Below are 23,245 nucleotides of genomic sequence, written 5' to 3'. Positions count from 1 at the left end.
AAAACCAAAGGTGATTTTCTTTTAAAGAAATGCTGTTTGAGAAGTCTGCAGTTTTTGGCATAAAGCCAGGCCTTAAGAAAACATCTTTCCTCTCTGTCCTTAAGCTTTGTATTCTATATGAGGAGGAGTGATATTTAAGGCTCTGCTTGTTCAACGCGGGCCCTCACTGGCAGCAACATTGTTTTCACAAAAGCAATAGTAAGATGCCGCAGGGCCTTTTCTTCTAGATGCTCGAAGGTGAATGTCATAGGTTTATATCAGTGACATATGAGCATTATGTTCTGGAGAGTACAGGTTACAAAGTAACTAACTCCAGCTACATGGAGAAGTGTAGATTCTTGCTGGAGAAAGAGATTTTTGCTCTGACCAAAGGTGGCTTGTGACCAGCACCCCCACTTAAGGCTGAAGATAGTGTGTCAGGGCAGAAAAATTATAAAATTATAAAGATTGCCGTTCTCAGATAAGGTGATGTTAATGTAGATATGGAGAAGATACAAATCAAGAACTTGTCTTAGAGAAATTGATTTTTCAGATGAGATGGAATGGTGTTTGGTGTTTACCTATGCACAATCAAGCATCAGAAACCTATGAGTTACACCACAGACCAGAGACACTGAGTTGATGTTGGTGACTGTTTTGTGGTTTGTTCTGTTATTTGGTCTGCCTTCGTATGCGTTCACCGTGTTCCACGAGGAATGTAATGGAAGAGTGTAGGGTCTGGTCTCTTGTCCCTTCTCTTGAAGTTTAGGTTGGGAGAGCAAAGTAGAAATTACTCTGTTGTTTCCCAGACAATCTTTGTTCCAAGGTAGATATGATCTGAGCACTTGAAATCCCGTGACACGAAAGGCAAGCAGTTTGTGCGCTGTGGAACTTGAAGTAAACCGAGTACAAGCATTGTGCATTCTGGTGGGTGTGTACTAGCGGAAGCAGGCACAGGGTGGCTTTCGAGAGTGACCTTGGTCAGTGACACCTCCTCAAGACAGTACCACCAAACAAAGGCTTAAAGGAGAAAAGGCTTTATAAGCCAGATGGATTCTCATGGAGTATATCTTCACGAGGTTTATTCATGTTTTAATGAAATAGTCTTGCCTGCTTTTTATGTACTGTTGTTTTCTATTGGAACACTTCTTTATGTGTTGGTCAATGGACATAATTTTAAAATTCCCTTCTGTTTTCTTTCCTGGATTGTTATTAAATCTATTGTGCTATATTTTGAATATTTCTGCTCCAAGGATTGGCTGAATGTCTGCCGTTTGAAAAGTAGTTGAGAAGTATGTTCTAAGTTAGTGACTTTGGGCAGTCACACCAGGTCCTAGTGTCCTTTGGAAAGAAGTGTAACTACACCGCCTTAAAAAGATCATAATGTACTAAGGTGTCTCAAGGTGCTAATTGAAATAGCTAGATGATATTTTGATATTCCTACTGATATTGTGTAAAGCAAATAATAGCAATGATAGTAATAAAGTTATGATAGGTACTATGTGAAGCTACTAATCGCAGTAACAATAGAGTTTTGTCCATGGGTTCCATTTAAAAACCATCCAATCCATGAACATAGGACTTTACACTAATTGTTCCTTGCTTTAATTTTATCAGTGTTGGATAGTTTCACTGTGAACATCTTTCATACTGTTAAAAAATTGTACTTCAATTTACTTGTTTTTGTAGTTACTATGAATGTGACTTCTTTCTTGATTTCTTTTTCAGAGTTGACTGTTAACATAAATAACCTACTTACCTTTATATGTTGACTTTATATCATGCAATTTTACTGACTTATGCATTTAATAATGTTTTCTAGAGTCTTGGTTTTGTCCGTGTGTGTTCACTGTGTCTGAAAACAGGCACAGTCCGTCTTACTCCTTTTTTAGTTTGGACTCCCCCCTTTTAATTCTTTGTCTTGTCTAATTGCCCTGGCTAGGACTGCCAGTACTGAGCCAAATACAATCAGTGAAAGTGGAGTCCTTGTCCTGTTCGCGGGGCTTTCATGGAAATTACAAACAGTCTCTTTCTCTGTGGACTTTGCTGGGTGTACTCAAGCCATGGCTTTGTTTTTGAAGAGGAAGGAAATAAACAAGAAGCCTGTCGCCATGCTGGCTCATGTTCTCTAAAACAGAAGGGAGGTTGAGAAAAAATAAAGCAATGTTTGCCAAATGGAAAAGGACAAATCTGGGAGGGAGACGGTGTTGTTTTTGAAGCTCTTCATGTGAGTTTCTTGGTAACTTAAAAATGATGCCCGTGCCTCCTCTCGGGCAGGAGTGAGTCGGATGTGAGAGTTACGACCTTGCTCTGGCTGTACATCAGCACCTTTAGATAGAGCTCAGTGCAGCTGATGCAGGGTGATCCCTGGGAACGGTTTTGTACTTTTTCTTCTTCTTTCTGGTAAAACCTCATCTTGCCAATTCCAAATCATAGCTGGTAAATGTGTGTTTTATGTAGAAGTCTGTTTATATTTCCAGCCAGATTTTCAGCTCAGAGCCAGAAGACTGTCTACTAAGAATGACTACTGCAAGCTCCTCAAGGCTGAAAGGGACTTGGGTGGTCATTGAATCCAAGCCTGGGGCCAGATTTCTCAATTAGAGCACTTTAAGCACTCACTGAAGGAATTAATTCCTGACCCTCTTTGGAAATGGGGAGACTGAGACCCCAAGAGGTGTCTGTAGATAACCCTGGTTCTGACAGAACTCTCAGCCAGAAGCCTTTCCTCCTGGCCATGGCCCCTCCCCAATGTTGATTGTTTGTGGGGTGTACTTGTCTCCTCTTTGCCCTCTATTAAGCTTGTAAGGCTCTCTGATGCAGAGTAAGGGCTTGCATGCCCTATCAGGCAAGAACAGGTGCTGCTGGTGTTCAGCTTGGCTCTCTGCATTTTTGATATATGGTGCATAAACTTCCGTACAAAAGGAAAAAAAAAAAATTTAGTGCAAAGAAGTATTCTTGTCTTGAGAATTCACATTTTTATGGAAAGATAAATCTGAACACAAATGGGAGATTTGGTGTGCCTTTTTTTTTTTTTTTTTTTTTTTTTTTTTTTTTGGCTACAATGAATTGAACTTTCCTGGCTGTAAAGTTTGTACTGGCCCCTCACAGTCCATGTATTCATTTGTTCTTTCCTAGTTCAGAGTAAAATGAATACACTCAGTAGGTAGACACATAACACTACAGGTGCTGTAGCCTCAGAACTTGGCCTCCTCAGTCTGACAATCCGAGTGTTCAACCTTTGGGCTTTGCTCCGAGTTAATGTCACAGTCTGTAAATTCTCCTTCCAGTCAGCCCATGAGCAGGCACACAGTGTTGCTCATCACTTGGATGAGAGGACAGAATATCTTATTTAATGTATTTTAGAATATCTTTTAACAGGTCTTTTTTTTCCAGGAAATTAGACATCATACATTTTAGGTCTTTCTATTCTTTTAATTGGTAGGTTTTTGTTTTTTTTTTAAAATGTATGTAAGAAAAAGGTCACATATATAGTGAAGCAATGGTGATGGATAAAGAGATAGAGTAGATGTAAGACACACACACACACACATACACACACACACACACACACAAGCTTGTGCCACACATGGAGGGGGCAAACCACATGCACGTAGTCCTACATTGTGTGGTAGCTTCCCAAGCTCCCAGCCACTTACCTGGCCTTCTATGTGACATTTTGTTTTGATCTTTCTATGATCTCCTGGAAACCACCTTTGACTTTGCCCGACTATGTTCTGAACCGGCAGCTTGGTCCTCCTTGTCCGGTGTGGAGCAGTTGCTAGCCTTTGATTGTCTCTTCTCTGTTTGCATTTACTCAGGCCAGATGCTTACATTTGCTGTGTCTATTCAATGTCTCCACTGCAAAATATAGTTTTTTTTAATCCAACACTGTTAAAATTTTCATATTCAAGCCGGGCGGTGGCACGCTTTAATCCAGCACTCGGAGCAGAGCAGCGATCTCTGTGAGTTCAAGGCAGCTGGCTACCAAGTGAGCTCCAGAAAGGCGCAAAATACACAGAAAACCGTCTGAAAAACCAAAAAAAAAAAAAAAATTTTCATATTCAAATGCAATCTTTCCTCTTACCATTTAGTTTTAGTGTCTTTCTTCCTGTACTCTAAGAAAATGTTGCACAAAGGGGCAGTCGGGGATGGACAGAGCCATAGCGGGGGGGGGGTGGGGGGGGGCAGCGTACCACATAGAGCTGGTCAGCAAAGCTGTGGAAAGAGATGGGCATTTCCAAGGGTAAAGTGAACACAGTTTTGTGAACTAGGCTCAGAATTAGTAGTGAAAGGAAAGAAGAAACCCTGCCCCCTAATTCCTGTCTGAAACGGATTACATAAGCAAATTCACCTTTTTTGAAAAGAATTTAAAAACAATATAGGTGTATGCTGGCTGAAAAATCACTTTCCTCTTTGCCCATCTTACACATTTTTTAGGCATAATGACCTCAGGTCCACAGCCATGGCCACCGTCGTTTTTAAGCTTACAGAAACTGGCACCTGGCCTTGACGGAGTTGGATGAAAGGTGGCCCAGAGGTTTCCTTTGCCTCTGCCCATGAATATGATGCGAAGAGGAGAGTGATACAGAAGCAGGTCTACACTGCTGAGCCCGAGACGGTGGTAGTGGGGTCTGTTGTGGGATCTTGAACAGATTGACCAGCAAGAGCTCCAGCCCATTCTAAACCACGCACATTTCCTTAGGGTATTGTTGCAAAGACACTTGATGCATGAAATTATACGAGAAGGCCTAGGATGCTGTTCTTCTCACCTTCACGCTCTTCCTTTTAGGTCAGTGGGCCCCAACTGATTGGTAGATAGTGGTCCTGGCTGATGAGCAGCAGTAAGGCGGTGGCTGGCTTGGTGATGTTCTCTTCTTTATATGTTTATATTTGTAGATGTGTGAGTGTGAGTGTGTGTGTGGGGGTAGGTGGGGGTGTAGCCAGACTGGTGGGTTCTTTGAAATTTTTTGAATTTGATCAATATGATTTTCTAATAGCGAATACCAGACTTTGCCTATTTGCTTTTTGTTCTGATTCAGCCTCTGGCTGGGCATTTAGACGAGCAGGGCAGGTTTTGGAAATCTATACTTATAAACTCCCATGGACAGTGAGTCTGGTGCTGATATGATAGAGCTATTCTGGTAATTCCTTGAGAACATTGAATGTTTTCCCTCCTCTTCCTCCTCCTCCTCCTCCTCCTCCTCCTCCTCCTCCTCCTCCTCCTCACTTGTCTTCTTTTTTCAAGGTACCCGGAATCAAACCCAGGGCTTTATACTTGCCATGCTCCTGGTTAACAGCATCCACAACCAGTCTCTTCCTATTTTCACATTTACACTACTGGTTATGTCTGTGTGTGTGTGTTTGTGTGTGTGTGTGTGTGTGTGTGTGTGTGTGTGTGTGTGTGTATCCCTATAATCCCAGCTCTTAGGAGGCTGAGGAAGAATTGTGTTTCAGGCCAGCCTGGGCTATATAGCAAGGTAATGTTTCAAAGTCAATACAAACAAATGATGAATTCACATGAGTTCAACTTCGTAGGATTTGATTCTGGAATATATATGTACACCCAACTTCACCAAGCCAGCTAGCTTCACAAATAATCCAGGATGCATCTATGTTGTCAGTAATGGAAGCTTAGGTCCATGGTCAAACAATCTCTGGGGAAGTTGATCCTGGCCAGTTTTGGTTGACTGTGAGTTAACCATTGTGGTTGGCTCTCAGCTGGAGTTGTGTATAAGGAATGAGTTAACTATGCTTGTATACTCCAAACATTTTCCTTGGGCCAGAGGAAAATGAACCTGTCCTTGGCTCCTTTTGAATTTTTGCAAGTTCACATTCATGTTGTCTCTCCCATCATTAATTTTAATGGCTTCATCAAGACAGAATGGTATTTTTTTTTTATTTAAGAGGGCATTACCTATTTTTCTACTTACAAGCAGAATTATAAGGAAATCAATTAATATAGATTAAAGATTTTCAAGGTTTTTTTTTAATCAAAGAAAAAGTATGCTCTATGTAGATGCTTTACCTAAAATATACAAGTAAAGCTTGAGCAGAACTTGCTTACTTTATCTCGTGTGTTATTAAGCCACCTTTTTGAGTGCTATTTTTAACATGATTTTTCCTTAGGCTGGACTGTGAGACCACCTTCACCATGCCCTCTCCCTCGCAGGCCTTCACGGCCCTGCTGGTCTAAAAGTGTGATAGTAGATTCAGATTTGCCGTATCTAAAAACTACATGAAGCTCTGTCCTGTATCACGTACTCTCTGTTGCATTGATGGTTGTTGATGAGAAATTTGATATATTCCTACCCTACCCCTTTTACATGTAACTTATGTCGCTCATTCATCAGTTTTGCTATACTTGAGGGGGAAAACATTTTAACCTTTCACTTGCCAAAATAATTCTTCCTTATAGTCTTGTTGTCATGAATTTTCAAATACTGTGTTCTCTCTTCTCTTTCTGGGACTGCTAGTCTGCTTCATGGTGGTCAGTGTTCCAGAAGTTCCTTTGTAACCCTGCTCAGTTCTCTTCAGTTCTTTTCTTTCCGTTCCTTAGCTCTTAGTATTCTGTAATGATAAATCTTCATGCTCACTGACGTTCTTCTATCTGCTCAGATCTGCCTAGTGGGTGTTTTGTTTCTTATGTTATTTTTTTTAAATAGAGTTTGTCTTTTCTTTTTTTCTCCTTATCAACAATTGCATTTTGTTTATGATCTTTTTAAAAATTCGTTGTTTATCATTTTAAAGTTTTTTTTTTCCTTAAGAAAATACAGTCTTTGCTAAATAATTTACTGTGATGTATTTTATCTAGATTATTTCCTTTGGTTTACTTTTTACTCTGACTAGTCTATCCTTTTTTACTATGTTTTGTGATTTTTTTTCTATTACTGTTGAAAAATGCTACAATGCACACTTTATACTGAAATATATTGGTAGCTCTGGAAAATAAGTTCCCTTCTTCACTAGACTTTGCTGCATTTCTCTTTCCTTCTGGTTTTTTTTGGAGGGGGTGAAGGGGGGACGTGTTACCCTTGCTTGTCGTTGTGTCAAGAATCAACCTTACATCAATCAACACTTGAAGAGTCAGATATTTCTTGTGAGTGCCCACTCTCTCCTGAGCATGGGTAATGTCTGTCTGGTTTCATTCATGTATACTTGGTTTAAACATTCTAGAAATCAATTTGTGTCCCCCACCAAACAGGAGATAGTGGAATATGCAGGGACATCATAAGTGGCTGCCCTTACATCCCTGGAAAGACACAGTGCCATAGTGGAAACATGGCGGCTGCCTCTGTGAGTAGAATCAATTGAATCACTGCAGAGGTCTTCGGGAATTGGAATAGAAAGCCCTCTCCACCTTTTCTGCTCCTACAGAGAGTGGCCCCAGGAAGACTTGCATACTTGTTTGCCAGGGTGGGGATTTGGTTAGGAGGACTGTACTAAGGAACGAAATTAACCACAGTTTCCACCCAAGGCTTCCCCGCCTGGAAGTTGGAAGCCTTCAATAGACTCCAGAGTTCCAGATCTGTTGCATCAGACAGACTGTCATTGCTGCATTTGTCTAATGGGGAGGACAGATTTCCTTCTGCTGTCTGCCCTCTGATTCCTCTGATCCATTCCCCTGACTGGGTCTTCTTCCTTCCTGTTTGTCCTTTTGGTGCCCAGTGAGACTTCTCCCTTCCTCTGTCTTCTCCCATTAGAAACAAGAATGCTGATGGAATCAGCTCAGTCATCGTTCATCTGATGGCTGGATCTGGTTATGATTGCTGCTGTTTCAACAACTGTAGGACTCATCATTTATCCTTCAGTTCTTTTCATAGGAAAGCCACCTTTATATTCATACTCGATGTTCCACAAAGTTTATTCATCACCTTATTTCAAAATGTACATTTGGTTTGACCCACCATCGTATTTTCTAGTCTCCCACACTCTAAACCTTGGGGTTCCCTGATCATTGTTCACACATCCTGATTTTGTCTTGTATTCATCAGCAAGATCTTTGGGCATAAGAATGATTCTCAGATTTGTTCCAGTCTGTTTATTTCACTGCCCATCATTTTAGCTCATTCTTCCTCCATATTACAAGTGACTCATCACCTTTATTTTTTATTTTTTGTATTCCAGCTGAACATCCCTAAATAGTTAATGTTCAAGAAATTATTATTTCCTTCCTGTGGCTGGTTTACTTCCTGCCACATTAATTTTCTTCTTTATCTAGCTGTTCAGAGCATACCATGACCTACCTTACTCATATCCTAGTGTTCTGTGTGTGGACCTTGCTCTTGATATGATGCTTCTTTTCTTAACAAATGCCAAGTTCATTTTCCATATTTCATTCTTGCTGGCTGGTACCTCCTCATCTTTTGATTGGCCTGTAATCCTTTTCATTAAAAAAAAAATGTATTTTATTTTACACTCACTTCCTCATGTATGCCTAATGCCCTTGTTCCTTCTCTGTGTCTGCCTTGACACACCTGATATCCCATGGCTTAATGATAAAAAGCTCCTAATAGTTCTTTACCCTCATATTCCCAGCTTCACATGCAAAATGTCAATTTCAATAATATTTTCCTAGAAAGGTCTTCTGTCTAGCAATGTCTCCCTCATTGTAAAGGCTACTATGAAATCTGTTAGGCTACTGTGATAGTTGGTTAATCCTGCCTTATGGTCCTGTCATCTAATATATGCCTCTTTGTGGAGTAATGCAATTAGTTCATGTACATTAATCCTGACTCTCAGCTGTATTTCATAAAACCAGATTACAACATAGTATGGAGGAGTCCTGTAGAAGTCATTTAATATCATAAATCATAAACTCTCAGATTTGACTGGTTCTTTTCTAGGAGGTTGTTCTTGTGATGAGATGGGAGGCCCACATTTCTTAACTGGACCACTTGTCCATGGCAACACAGTTACCAGGAAAGCTGACCATTAGCTCAGTGAGAAGTTTCTGTATTTCTGGCTATATAGTCTTCCCATTATCTTCCTCTTCATTTGCTTTTTAGTACCTACATAAAATGTGTACCACAGTTCCTGTATCATCCACAGTCTCCACTTTGTTGTGAGGGTGTAGATTAGCAGCTTAGTTGATATTCATGGACTCGATGTTTGATTCCTTGATTTGACAGTCGGAAATTTTGGAGAGTAGACTACAGACTGTGTGCCACACTTATGTGCTTGGTGCTATTGTGAGCTTGCGAAGGGTTCACCATGTACTACTTCTCTTGGCTTTGGGTGGTAAGGAAAGGAAACAGGAGAGGAAGTCATATACATCTTGAGCAAATCAAGGTTTTCTATTTTTAGTCTGTTGCTACTGTTTGGAAAGTACAGCCTCCGTGCATGGCAGCCTCATGTGTGTTTCCTTAGTGCCGTTTCAAAAAGGGGGAAATAAATACGGGATTTTTTTTCTGTTCGTAGTGAAAATAGTAAAATCACGCAGATTTCCCCTTTTTCTGTTGGTGAAACCTCAACCCCCATAGGCACAGATTCTCAACTTCAGCTGTGCATGTCAAAGCAAAGCACACAGAACGGGAGCCTGGAGCCAATAAAACCCAGCATAGTGAGATACGGTACAGAACCTGTAAGGGACATGAGAAGGGAACCTGTAAGGGAGAACAGGGGGCCAGTGACAGTGCAGGCTTGCCCAGTTAGGGGGTTGATCTCTCAGAAAGGGTGCTCAGAACTGGTTGGTTACACAGGGACACAGTGCTGTATTCTTTTTTTTTTTTTTTTTTTTTTTTTTTTTTGGTTTTTCGAGACAGGGTTTCTCTGTGTAGCTTTGCGCCTTTCCTGGAACTCACTTGGTAGCCCAGGCTGGCCTCGAACTCACAGAGATCCACCTGGCTCTGCCTCCCAAGTGCTGGGATTAAAGGCGTGCGCCACCACGAGTGCTGTATTCTTATGCTAAATCTGTCCCTTCTCCGTAACAGTCATGGTCACCTTTACTCTGAGTGTCACCCAGTGCCTGCCCCTGGTCCTCATCAATGCATTATTCTCTTCAGCAGGTATGATTGCCTTTGAAGACTTTTTCTAATCTAAAGCTTTAGGGATTACTAGAAAACAGTGAAAAGCTGCATGCTCATGCCTGTGATGATCTGATGTGTACTCCAAAGGGCGGGGCACCCCTGAGCAGAAGCAGTGATGGTAGGAGAGCTTGGAGTCTATAGAGGCAGGCTGTGGCTGGAAGTGTAGTAGTGGCTCTGATATTGGCCGGGGTGTGTGTGGGGGGGGGCGGCTTTGAGAAAGTGAGCATTTTATGAAGGAGTAGCTATGTGAAGGAAGGCAGAGGTGTGTGTGTGGGGGGGAGGTTGGGGAGGGAGCAGGGCACAGGATCTTTGCAGGAGTCTCACTCTCCTCAGGGTGGATGGTAAGGCATGGTTTTGTGTTTGTGGAATCAGAATGTCCTCGGAGGCAATGTGAATGTGTATTACTAGAAGAAATGTTGATATTAATCCCTCATTAATGAGAGGTTCTGTGCAGTCTCAGGATAGCACTGTGGCAGGAGGTGGAGGATAATGCCTTCCTAATTTGTGGATTTTGTCATATTGTTGTCTTTGTTCTTTAATGGAATATGCATTAAGCTCCAACAGGGTGCTACAAAGAGTGTCAGCTTATACTTGATTTTTCAGAACACTCACAAGATTTATAAACACCAATAAATGGGAAGTCACAGCACCCCTCGGAGGTCGTAAACATGTTTACCCTTTCTACAAATGAGAAGTAAAGTAGGCTGTGCTCAACCCTACGAGGGCTGTGGATGAGATCCAAAAACTGTTGGTTAGAGAAAAGTATTTTCCATCATTACGAATTGGATTAGAATGTATTAGTAAGGAATTATGCTTACATGTGCTTAGAGTTGTGGGGTTTTAATTAAATTGTTCCACTTACTGTTAGCATTTGGGTTAGCAAGAGGCTGCCAAACTATGCCATGATATTTCAAATTTAGTGTGGAAAAGAATTTGGAAAGAGACTGAATGCTTACCACCCTAGACTTTAGATTTATCCAGTCTAGGGGAGGTGCGTGGGCAGCACCTGTTAATAGATATCTCAGATACTTCTGCACTCAAAGACAGCTTAGCTTCCCTTAGTTCTTGCCTGAGTGTCAACACCGTCTTTCCCTGGAACCGGGACTCTTTCCTTCATCTATTAGCAGTCTTCTAGAACTTACTGAGTGTGATCTTCGGTAGAAGCATTACCTGTTACCAGTTCCTGAAGACCTGTTGCTTGCCCAGCCTTCTGACTGGCATGTCTCTCCCTCTCCCTTCGCCCGGTCTGTAATTTAATTGTTGTGGGTTTGCGATACTGTTCTCCTGTTTCTTAAATGAAAACCAAAAATGAAGAGCATATGAGTTCCTTAAAGAGTATATGTCTTCAAATCCTTCACATTTAAATCCAGTGGACTTAGATTTCACCTTAAATTTGAACCACAGACAGGCGAGTTTGTGGCAGTGAGCATGTCTTAAGTCAGTTATAAAACCTTTAGACTTTGTTGAAGTGAAATATGACTTACAAATAAAATTCACGTCTGAAGAGGGGAGAGGTGGGAAGGCAAGGCGGAATGAGCAGTTCAGCTTTTCATTATTCCTTTGTTTGCTGATTTTATTAACACGGACCTAGCACTGAGCCATCGCAGAGGGCACAGTAGGTCTTTGATCATCATTGACTCTGAGTAGTCGGTGAACAAGGAAACATTTGTCAGCAAGGCCTGCAAGGAGCCATGGGCAGAATTCTGGACTAGAGGAAGGCTTTTTAACTTGTGATGAGAATAGTAAGACTTGAAAAGACATCATCCCTTGTCACCTTCAGAATTTCTTCATCCTCTGGATGGTGACATCACTTGTCATGGCCGTCTGTTAATTTGTAATGCACCCACAGGATAGGTACTTGCTTAAGTCATGACTATTAGTTACGTTGCAGAATCACACTCATTCCTGACTAGGGTGAGATCAGTGGTTTTCTGATTTTGTCTCATACTCACTTTTTATCAATGGTAACCTTGGGCATAAAAATAGGAATTCCTGTTGGGAGTGTTAATGTAAACTCTCTGAGCACTTCCTAAAATATATGTGATTCATCTCATGTGTTTGTTCCCACATCAACACCGAGTCCCAAGATGTAATTACCCATGCCCACTCTCTGCTTCGTCATGGGGCTGTTTATCCTTTAACCGGCCACATCTGGGAACAGGGCCAAGCTCCTTGTAAGATCTGTCCATGTGCATGGTGATCACCCATGACCCTTTGAGTCCGTCCTCGCTTTGTTCTTGCCCGAAGAACAGTCTTGTTGCGGGCATGATTCTGTTGCACTGGTTCCAGAGTCTTCATGCTCTTCAGCTAAGTGACTTAAATAGTGTTCTCCATACACGGTCTTCCCAGTAGTCTTTTCGTCCTGGAAGCCCTGTCCGATTTCACTCCTTTGCTTCTCTCCCTATTTTTGATTTATTTTTCTCTCATGTCTTTTGCCTCATACACTTACCCACATAGACTTTGCCTTCTAATGAGATTTGTAGATGAATCGGCACTGGGAGGACTGGTCTCCCTTCTTTCTCCTTCCTTCTCTGTGTCTCTTCTCCATCCCTTCTCTTTCCTTGGTCTTCCCTTGGTCCACTGCCATCTTCTTTCTTGTCCATTGTGCCAGCACACTCTGAATATGTAACACCATTTCCGGAAAAGTGAATGAAACTGGCTTACATAGGGAATAGATATTAAGTGAGATGGTATCAAAGCGTGGGTTTCTTTTGGAAATTTGAGAGAGAGAGAGAGAGAGAGAGAGAGAGAGAGAGAGAGAGAGAGAGAGAGAGAGAGAGAATACAACTAGGCTCACTGGCCAGTCATCTCCAGGAATCTGTTTGTATCTGTCTCCAGCCCCACTCCAGCCCTGGGACGATTGGTGCTTAACCACCATTCCCCACTTTGATGTAAGTGCTAAGAATCTGAACTCAGTTCCCTATGCTTCTGGGGTGTGCTGGCTAATCTCTTGTCAACTTGACACAAACTAGAGGTATGTGATAGGAGGGAACCTTGATTAAGGAAATGATCCCGTAAGACCTGGCGGTCAAGCATTTTCTTAATTAGTTATTGATGGGGAAGGGTCCAGTCCATTGTGAGCGGTTCCATCCCTGAGCTGAGTAAGCCATGGGCAGCAAGCCATGGCCTCTGCATCAGCTTCTTCCTCCAGGTTCCTGCACTGTTCCTGTCTTGACGAACAATGCTGTAGAAGTATAAGCCAAATAAATCCTTTCCTCTCCATATTTCTTTGCTCATGGTATTTCATCACAGCAATGGTAACCTAAACTAAGAGATGGAAAAGCACTTGACCAATTTACCATCTCCCAGCACCCTGGAGCTTGTCTTTTTATGTGCTTATATCTATGGCCTCATGAGTTCATTCAATCTCAGCTTGGCTGTGGACAGGATCTTCCCAGTTTTACATTCCATTTCGGTGTAAAACTAAGTGTAAGGACTTTGCAGAGAGACATTTGTAGCTCTAACTCCATTTCTTGTATTTCCTGCATGGATGGCCTGAAGTGGTCTCCTTCTGATCTTTGGTATTTAATTCTGTTAAAAACATAGATAGTAAAATATACGGGTTTCTAAGGTTGCTGGGATACTCAGTGGGATATTTGTGGAGCTTTTCTAAGTGTCACTTCGTCTGTTGACAATGACAGTGTAAGAGTGCCTGTGCAGGCTGAAGACAGTGGACCAGATTCCTGGGTAATGACTGTTGCCTCAAAGGATGTTTCTCAGAAGGGGAAAAGAAGTCTGATAAGGAGAAAGTAGCATCTAGACTTGGGGTGCTTCTTTGGCAATGTTTCAGGGTATGTGTGGGGAAGAGGGGGCATCTTCTAGCCCTTTAGCACTGTGAAGGAGCTATTATCTTAGACAGGCCAAACTATCTCTTTATGAGAGTTTTATCATGGATGAAGGGGGTTGATCAGGAGCTATCTGAGTGCTCCTTGCCTTCAGAGGCTACCATTTCGTTAGCCTGCCTGCCCTTTTCTATGCTGATCGTTGCCAATCCCTCGCCCGAATATGCCTTCTCTGCACACCCTGATTAGTGGCTGTCTTTATTTATTATTATTTATTACTGACAGAGTTTCAAGTACCACTCCTCATATATTAACTTGTAAAGAACTGGGATACTTTTACAGTAGTGAAAGCTGATGGAAACCGCCTGAATTAAGTCAGTCATCGAAGTTGGGATCACAAAATGTGATTTCTGGGTTAGCTGACAAGCTTCTTGGTGTGATGTGGTTAGAAAGTCAGGTATCATGCTTGTAATTTCTATCCAACTTGTCAGATCTGAATCTACGGACCAGGTAAATCCACTTCATTCAGGTTTTATAAGATAACTTGACCTGACAAACAAAGCTAGCCTGTGCTAGAAGTAGAGGGGAATAAAAAGATTCGTCACCCCAGCATGTGGCCTTTGATTCACTTTTGAGTGTAAATTAGTAATAGTAGATGAAAGGATTCCTAGGATGGACCAGTGTTGAAACATGGAAACATATGTAAATATGCATGTGTTACTGCCAACATGCTGAATTTCTCTGCTGTGATAAGAATGTTGTCAAATTTGGGCTTTGGGAGAGCCTTCAGGCTGAGATGGTCTCAGCTATGGAGGGAGGTGTTGGGACCACATTTTATTAAGGCTTTAGCTGCAGCCTCAAGTAGAATTTGCAGAGATGGGGTGCAAATGGGATAAAATATTGAATCTTGGGAATAGATATATGAATATAATTCCTTGTTTACTTTTACAAACTATTTTAATTAATTTCTAGTAAAAATGTTAAGTATGAGGAATGAATAAATAAATATAACCTCTCTGCCTTCCTCAGTGCTGGTGCCCCCGTCTTTTGCCCTTATTTAGTAGGTTAGCAACATTTGGGCTAAGGCGTGTTCTGTCTTGGTCAGTCTGTCGGTATAGTTCACCTGTATTTCTCTCACATGCCCCATGTTTCCATTTGGTGCCTCTGTTTCTTATTCTGTTTCTATGCTCTTGCCATGGTGGAGTCACCTCCTTGTCACTCTGCTAGTGACACTGGAGATTATGGCTGTTTTTTTTTTTCCCCCAAATGATATAATGATCTTCACTTTTAGTTGGGATTTAGTCATGTACCTATCTTTGTGGAGTGAATGGCAATAGCTCTTATGGCAGATTACATCTGTGGACAGTTCCATCTTGGGGAGCATGGGGTTTGGATACCCCTCCTTGGCCCTGGCTTTCATCTTCCTGTCTCATTATTGTAGTCTAGTCAATGCTGCAGTGACAGGCTCTGCATGGCTATGATGCGGGGGTGGGGTGGGGTGGGGCGGCGGAGGGGGGGAGGCCCTTGGCATCAGTCCTTTGCCCTCCCTTTCTGTGCTGGGCCCTCTTTGTCACCATCTATTTTTCTTGACTCAAGCACGGGAAGTTGAAAGTCCTTGCAGTTGCAAACAATGAAAGGTCAAGAAGACTGAGAGCAGACATCTCTCTCTTCATCCTTCTGCTCAGGGATGGAAGGTTGTGTTTCAGAACAAGTCCACGAGGTCCTATGAGGGTGGATGAGTTGCCAACATTGCTGATGAGTTCCCTCTAACCCTCTTGAATGGGTGTCACCCTTCCTGTCCCCTCAGCACTCGTCCTAAGGATTGACTCCCCAAATAACGTGCATGCAGTCTTGTGTCACGGGCATTGTTTCTCAGGGAAGCCAGACTCAGACAGTGGGATCTTTCTAGTTTTGACTGGAGAATGTGGGAACTCCTTACAATGGCCTCTTTATTAGAGTGCCTGCGATATCTAGAACAAACGCCAGGCAGAGCATCAGGAGACTCTTCCTAGTTGTTCTTTAGCCTCTGGTAAGTGTTTTAGCCATTGGATGACTGGCAGAACCACAGTGAGAAGGTGCCATCAGGTTTGAAAGAGTGAGGGATTCTTTCAGCTACTTTCAAGACTGTTTTATGAAGAGCAGCAGAGTGTGTAAATCCAAAGGTACTGAGAGTGGTAGAGAGTATCAAGAAAGGGGGTTTTGGTGGGAACTTGGGCAGAAATCCAGGGATGGAGCCAGGATACAAAAGAGACATCTGGGAGGGAGAACGTGTCCTTTTCTTGTTCATAATGAGGCTCAAAATGAGACACAAAGCTATTATATGTAGTCTGGTAGGGCCGCAGGGGGTTGTTCCTGTAAAAGCCACTAGAATGAGGCTGGGGCTCCTTAGTCAATTACATCAACCTAATCTGAGAAAGGGAAATGGGGATCAGTCCCAGCTTAGGAGGAGAGCACAGGAGACTGGAGCCGGCAGAGGGCTACAAGCTTGGGCTGGTTGGACTCCGTAATTACGCCTTTCGTTGTATGGCTCAGGTTAATCCTGTGACTTAGGTCTCTGTGGTTAGAATCCTGTGACTCAGCCTATAAGCAGCTGTGTATTTTGTGCTACAGTAACGTATAGAAGTTGAAGACCTGATTATATCCTGTCTCTTTGCTGATACCCCAAGGGAACACTTAATGAGTGATGCTTACCTCAAGAAGAAGAAGAATTAACAATAGCTATATTATGCCTATTAATTTATAGTTACTGGTTGCTATAATTAATGCTATTTATGAAAATCATCGTAATTATAGCACTTTACAATTTACAAAGTATGTTCCCATCCACTTTCTTATCTGAGTCTTTAACAACTCTCTGGTTGAGGCAGGGCAGATGATAGTCTATTTACTTTCCAGACGAGGAAACTATGGCTCAGGGAAGCATTTAACAAGACTCTGATCCAGCGTCCTTCCCCTTTGCTGTTCTAGCTATGTATATGTATGGACGCACCTATCAAATTTTTGCTTATGGTAATTTTAGGTCCACACACAGGAAAACCAAATTCACTTGGTTCTCGGTGGCCTTCTTGTGGAGTGGTATGCAATGCCTTTTCATCTAGTGCCATCTTTGGCTGTGCAGAATTGTTCTCCTACATGTCCAAAGTTAAAGAGATCTTTGTCATTACTTTTTGGAGATGTTCACAGTATTGCATTGTGGGTAAAGATAAGGCCCAGTGATAGAGACATTGGTATTATTTCTCTAATAAAAATTCATCAGCCTTGGTAGTTTACTCATGCATGGGCCAGTGAGATGGTTCAGTGGATAAATGTATTTGCCGTGCAAATTCAATGACCATGACCTAGGTTCTATCCCTAGAGCACACATGGAGAAAATGAACTCCACAAAGTTATCTTCTAAACCCCAGTGCAGGCTATGGCTTTGGGTACCTATAAATGTGCCCACTTGAGAGCACATGCACACACAGACACAGACACAGACACATACACCTCACTCTAAAAATAAATAAAATAATATAAAATTTAAAAATTGAGTAAGATTGAAACTCAGATTCTGACAAAACAAGAAAGGTACTGAATGAAAATCCTTGGAATATTGACAGTGTCTTTATTCATTGATAATTTTTTTTTTTTTTAAATGCCAGCTGAAGCATTTGCACAGTTCACACCCTGAGCAAGACTATGGGGAAATAGTGTGGCCAAAGCAAGTTACACCTTTCCTTTCATCCATCTTGCATTACTGTGGGCATGAGAAGGGCTGAATACAAGTGAATATAAAAGACAATGTTTGGATGGTACTTGATATGACTAAAAAGTAAACAGTGCAGGCTGAGGGGGTGAAATGACAAAGTGTTCTCAGCAGTTTGTCCCAAGTGGCAAAATCACATGATGCCTATTGTAGTCAACTTCCTAACAGGTACCCATAGTTAAAGAGGGTTCACACACAAGGATATAAGGTGATCGTCTAGCGTAGGGCCTATGGAGCTGATGCCCAACTTTCAACACACGTGTAGCTGATCCTCGAGGTTTGCCTGATGTGAACCCAGGACTGTCGGGGCTTAGTTTGTGCTGACTGTCTTTGTGTAGTGCTGACCAGTACATCAGACTCCAGTCATGTTGCCTTGCCACATTTAAATAAGTTCTAAGACCCAGGCAAAGTGTCATGGTGGGGAAACGACTCAAAAGAGGGAAGAAGTCAGATTCGTGTGCATGGTTCCTGATGGTGTATGTTTTATACGAAGGATGTTTGCTTTAAAATTGTTTAAGTTTAATGCCTCGCTCTTCTTCTACACCCAAGGGACACCTCCTTGTTTGTCTCCTTGCTTTGAACTGTAGGCAAACTTTTTGCTTGCTTTTCCCAAGTATGCTCAGTCCTAAGTGACCTGCCTCCTATGCAGCTCTGTGGCCTCAGTCCTGAGTGACCTGCCTCCTGTGCAGCTCTGTGGCTACAGTTCTAGGTGACCTGCTTCCTGTGGCCACAGTCCTAAGTGACCTCTTTCTACTTCATGTTTTATGAGCTCTGCTTGGGCTCCTCTCATGTGTACATGTCTACTACCACTGACAGATAACAAATAGTTTCACGATTCATGGTACCAAGCATTGGTTTTTCTTATAGGACACAGTTTCCCCTCCTTATCCACTGTGTCTCCAGTAAACCATCAGTGATTTCTGAGTGCAGAGGGCCTCCATGATTCTGGTCCTATAGAGCAGGCATTGGGGCATTAATTTCTTCTACTTAAATCTTCATCAGAGTGTCTAAATATATGATGATAAAAAAAACATTTCAAGTTTTTTTTTTCTGTTTGCTTATCTGTCAAAAAGTGATAATTTTCTTCCTGCCCACCTTATTAAGATTTGACGAAAACTTAAGAAAAAAAAAAGGCATATGGGAACAGTGCAAAAGAGCAGATTATAGCATGAAATATTTGAACTCATGCTGTTATCTATGGAGGTTCATTGAATTTTAATGTGTATGTTTTTAGCAGGGAAATCCTGGAGGCAAGACCCTGGAGGAAAGGCGGTCCAGTCTGGATGCCGAGATTGATTCCTTGACCAGCATCCTGGCTGATCTGGAGTGCAGCTCTCCTTATAAGCCTCGGCCCCCACAGGTGAGTGCTTTCCACAACATTGCTCCAGCCATGGTCTCCACTCTACTGGGAAAATGAAGTGTGTCTTAGAGTCTTTCATTCTTTTCTCCAACTCCTGAAAGCCAGTGGTCCAAGATGCACCTCACCCCCGAATCTGACAAGAGCTCATTGTGTACCATAAGTCACAACTTTCTGGTACCCTCTCCCAAATGCATCCATTATAGGCATGCACCACCATGCTAAGAACAGTTAGTCTTTATTAACTCTAAACTCATGCTGGATAACCAGCGGTAACTTTTATAAACGTGTATTGTCGGCATCTTCCTTAAAAAACAAAACCCGGTGGTGCTTCCCAGGGCTGTTATAGGAAAGCGCAGCCCATTTCATGGCTGTGCCCTGTTTCTGAACCCTTCTTTGGATATCCACTTACACATTGTTGCAGTCTCTACATATATGACTTGGCATGCATGTCTGTATAAGGTTCTACAGGCTGTCTTTCTAGACAATTTTTGTCTGAGGAAGCATCTGTCTTCGTTGTTGCTGTTGGTAGTAATGACAAATGCTACAGAGGACTTGAGACTCCTAACAGGTCGATTCCTACACTAAAGTGAAAGACTATTTTCTGTTTTTTTTTTTTTTTTTTTTGGTTTTTCGAGACAGGGTTTCTCTGTGTAGTTTTGGAGCCTGTTCTGGATCTCACTCCGTAGCCCAGGCTGACCTTGAACTCATAGAAATCCGCCTGGCTCTGCCTCCCAAGTACTGGGACTAAAGGCGTGCGCCACCACTGCCCAGCTGAAAGTCTATCCTTTCCCTTCCTCCCCTCTGAGACTCACTATATAAACAAGGCTGGCTTTGAACTCATAGAGCTGCCTTTCAAGTGCTGGAATTAAAGGCGTTTGCTACCACACCTAGCCTTTTGGAAGTTGGTGAGTGAATTATACTGGTACAGAAGCCTGGATATGGCAGATTTTCCCTAGACTGACAGGAATTAAGTGGAATCAGTTATTGTGTTTTTAGTGTAAATGGAGCACTGTTCAAAGTCCCTTTCCTATTTTTGCTTACCTCATTCAGAAAGTGGATATGTTTTTGCATTTTCTTTTATTATCTGCATTTTTGGAGCTGACATTCTGTCACTGGAGAACACCCTCCACTTGGATAAGTATTGAAAGGGTCAAATATGTTGCAGGGCTCTGTGTTCTCAGAAGCCAAGTTAACAGTTTTCCAGATGCCCGAGTTAGGTCGGACCTTTCGTCATTTCGACACTAACGTGCTTTTACGTTTCTAATTGTCAGTACACACATCACTGTGTGCCCCGCTCTTGTTGGTGAACAGGAGCCATTGTATGGTCCCTGACCCTTTAACCGATTCCAGAGCAGTCCGGCTTCTCTGTTGTCTAATCACTCCTGCTCATCTTCATCGAAGATTGAAGTGTCCGTGTTAGACACGTCCCTACCACCTTCCCTACTCACAGAATGAGATTGGCAGTTGTGTTGGGGACAAAAGGCAAGACAGACAAACGGTGAACGCTTGTGTGCCTGGGTTGGCTCCGCCGTTCTCCGCCGTGGCGTGGACTTCATTTCTTAGTCGTCATTGCTGGGTCTCCACCCAGCAGGCATGGCGGCTCTTGTGGGGAATCGGGACGAAACGGAAAATGTGTTTTGGGGAGCAGCGTCAAAGGCCTTGGTAGTTGTTGACGAGGAGCTCCTGGCACTGTGTGAGATAGACTGCAGCTGCTCTGGCAGGGCCACAGGGCGACAGCGGTAGGTTTTTAAGAAGGTGGCAGAATCTGAACAGTCTTCCCCAAAGGCTCGTGAATTCAGCCAGAGACTCGGTAGATCGGTATCAGTGCAGACCTGGGCCAGGGTGGGACCTGCAAGCATATGAGACGATGTATGGGAAGCCACTCCACCAATGGCCTGCCTTGACTTCAAGGTCCTGGATGAGTTTGGATGCTAAACTGAGATTTTAGCTTGTCGGTTATAGAGAGTAGAAAGTTCTTGAAGGATCTCAAACGGGGGAAAGCTAAAATGTGTTCTGAACAGAAATGCTGAAAACAAGACCAACTCTGAAGGTACAGGGGGAGAGATGGAACCATTTCCTAGAAATGATGGTTACGTTGTTACCTGACCATAACTAATTTTATAATTCTAACCAATCAGAGAAATAATACCATACGCCTAATTTCTCAGGATGGCAAATCCATTCCCTGCCACTAGACCCAGCTACCTTCTGCAAAATGCTTCTATGCACTCATTTTAAGCAGGGTTTTTGTGTAGTCTGTTTTTACCCCTGGAGACTTCTTATTTCCCGCTCCAGTTTTCTTCTATTGAAATTTTTTTCTAATAATATTGTGATTACAATTTACTATCCCCTAACTCCTCTGAGAGTCTTTCCACTTTTCCTCCCATCTGAATCCATGCCCTTTCTCTCTCTCTCCCTCCTTAGAAATCCAACAGGCATCTAAAGGATAATAATAGAATTAAGACAAAACAAAAGCAAACAAACTGGGATAGAACAAAACAAACAAAGATAAAGCACACGAAACACATCTAGATGCAGAAACGCACACATTCATACACATGAGAGTCCCATAAAAACACAACACCGGAAGTCACAATATGTCTGCAAAGAAGGTGTGAGTCAAAAGAGAGAGAGGGGAGAGAGAGAGAAGAGAGGGGGAGAGAGAGAAATGCCCCATCAAAACATGATGAGACAAAGAAGCTCCAAAGATGCTGCTGTGTGGGAAAGACTCTGCTGGGCACTTTCTCCTTGACGTGGCATTTCTCCTTTAGTTCTGTGTCCACACATGCCTCCCATAAAAACTAGTGCATTTTGATTGGCCATTCAGCTGTGGTCTTACTATCTGAATAGTCTTCCTGTACACACAAACTCATAATCACTGACAATGTGGACAGCAGTTTACTCATTGTGAAGCACGTACACATGGCTTTTCTCTTGAGCCGTCTTGTCGCTGAGGCCCAGGTAGTGCACTTGTTTTATGGACAGAGCAGTCAAGAGTTGGCGGTGAATGACTTATGTTTGTGACTTCTGTGTGAATACAGCTGGACCCAAAGCTTAGACTTTTGCTTCACTGTGTGTTCTAAAACCAGATTAAGACTTTGGTCTTTATTTATTTTTAATTGTTTTACTACTGGAAAATCTCATGAAATAAGTCACACAAGTGACATTGTTCCTTAGGAATCACTTTCCCATAAAAAAAGAAAGCAAAACATTCATGAGGTTAAAATAATAATTAGGGTGACCTCTAAGTTAAATAATTTCATAATTAGATTGAAGTCTACTTTCAATGTGTCTGTTCCATTCTCAAATCAAAGCTTGGTCTAGTCTATTCTTTTCAATTATTCTAATTTAGGAAAGCAAGAGTTAATTAGCTCTCGCTCCTCCAGAATTATCTTTACTCCCGTGGAACTGAAGTAGATACGTTAGTATTTATTGGCTAACATAATTATATGCTGTGAGAACAATAATCACACACTTAAATATCAAAATATGTGCCAAGAGCAGATGATGTCTGCTCTAGACCGTGTTATGTTGCTGCTAAAAGGCACCTGAAATGTTCTCGAAGAATAGACTTTCATATCTAACTTTGATGTTGTCTATTTTTGAGGCAAACCAAATTTCAAATTCAAAACCTAGTGAGTCACCTGACCACCTCAAGTAGGTTACTAGGTCTCTGGTCCCTCACTTCAAGCACTCATTGCGTTTTCCTAGTTTGTGTCTGAATCACCTTCATATGGCTACTTTGACTCATGATCTGCTGAAAATGATGCATCATGTATAATGCCTGTGCAGGAAGAGGTCCCAGAGAGCACATTCACATAACGACTTTGAAAGTGCCTGTGCTCTTGACACATTTTACAAAACCATTTGTTTTCTCCTTCTTTTGAAAGGAGCATCTCCCCTCTTAAAGTTGCCCAATGTTAGTTCTGCTTAACTCTATCTTTGTGTCTCTTCGGACAATGTGGCTGAACTCCGTTTATTGAAGATATCAAGGTGTGTGTGACTATGTCCCAGCTCTGGAGAATTCCTAATCTTTTAGGGCAGAGAGACAGAGAGGTCATCTACAGCAATCGGAAAAGGACCTCACTATGCTCTTTATATTGCTGTGTGCCTCACCATATGCTGAAGCTGTTCTTGGCTGCATCTGTTCTGGGGAGGACCACCTAATTTGAGAAGTTACAGTAGTGATGAAAGTGATCATCTTGTTTGAAGAGTAGATTATTGCTAACGGCAGTATAATGTGTGCGGGCTCCAAAGGAGGAGGGCAAATTTCAAAAACTCAGATGAGCTTAGGGTCTAGAACTAGTCTCACTGCCTAAGACTTTCAATGTAAAGAGGAAAGTTTTATTAGGGA

The 23,245-nt window shown here is 42.2% G+C and overlaps 1 protein-coding gene across 4 annotated transcripts in view; it reads left to right on the top strand.

The window, feature by feature from the left end:
• The window catches only part of LOC114697100 (LIM domain containing preferred translocation partner in lipoma), a 611,216-nt gene that overhangs the window by 282,049 nt on the left and 305,922 nt on the right, over nt 1–23,245 (top strand). For 3 of the 4 annotated variants that reach the window (XM_028875188.2, XM_028875182.2, XM_028875183.2), the window contains one exon: nt 18,766–18,891. In XM_028875188.2, the coding sequence (XP_028731021.1) occupies nt 18,766–18,891 (126 nt within the window). The remainder of the gene's footprint in view (nt 1–18,765; nt 18,892–23,245) is intronic. The other variant, XM_028875190.2, reaches the window with a different exon arrangement.

The sequence above is a fragment of the Peromyscus leucopus genome, chromosome 12 (assembly GCF_004664715.2).
Source record: "Peromyscus leucopus breed LL Stock chromosome 12, UCI_PerLeu_2.1, whole genome shotgun sequence".
NCBI classification, from domain to species: Eukaryota; Metazoa; Chordata; class Mammalia; order Rodentia; family Cricetidae; genus Peromyscus; species Peromyscus leucopus.
The sequence above is the reverse complement of the archived record's forward strand: the minus strand, read 5'-3'. Positions and strand labels throughout refer to the sequence as shown.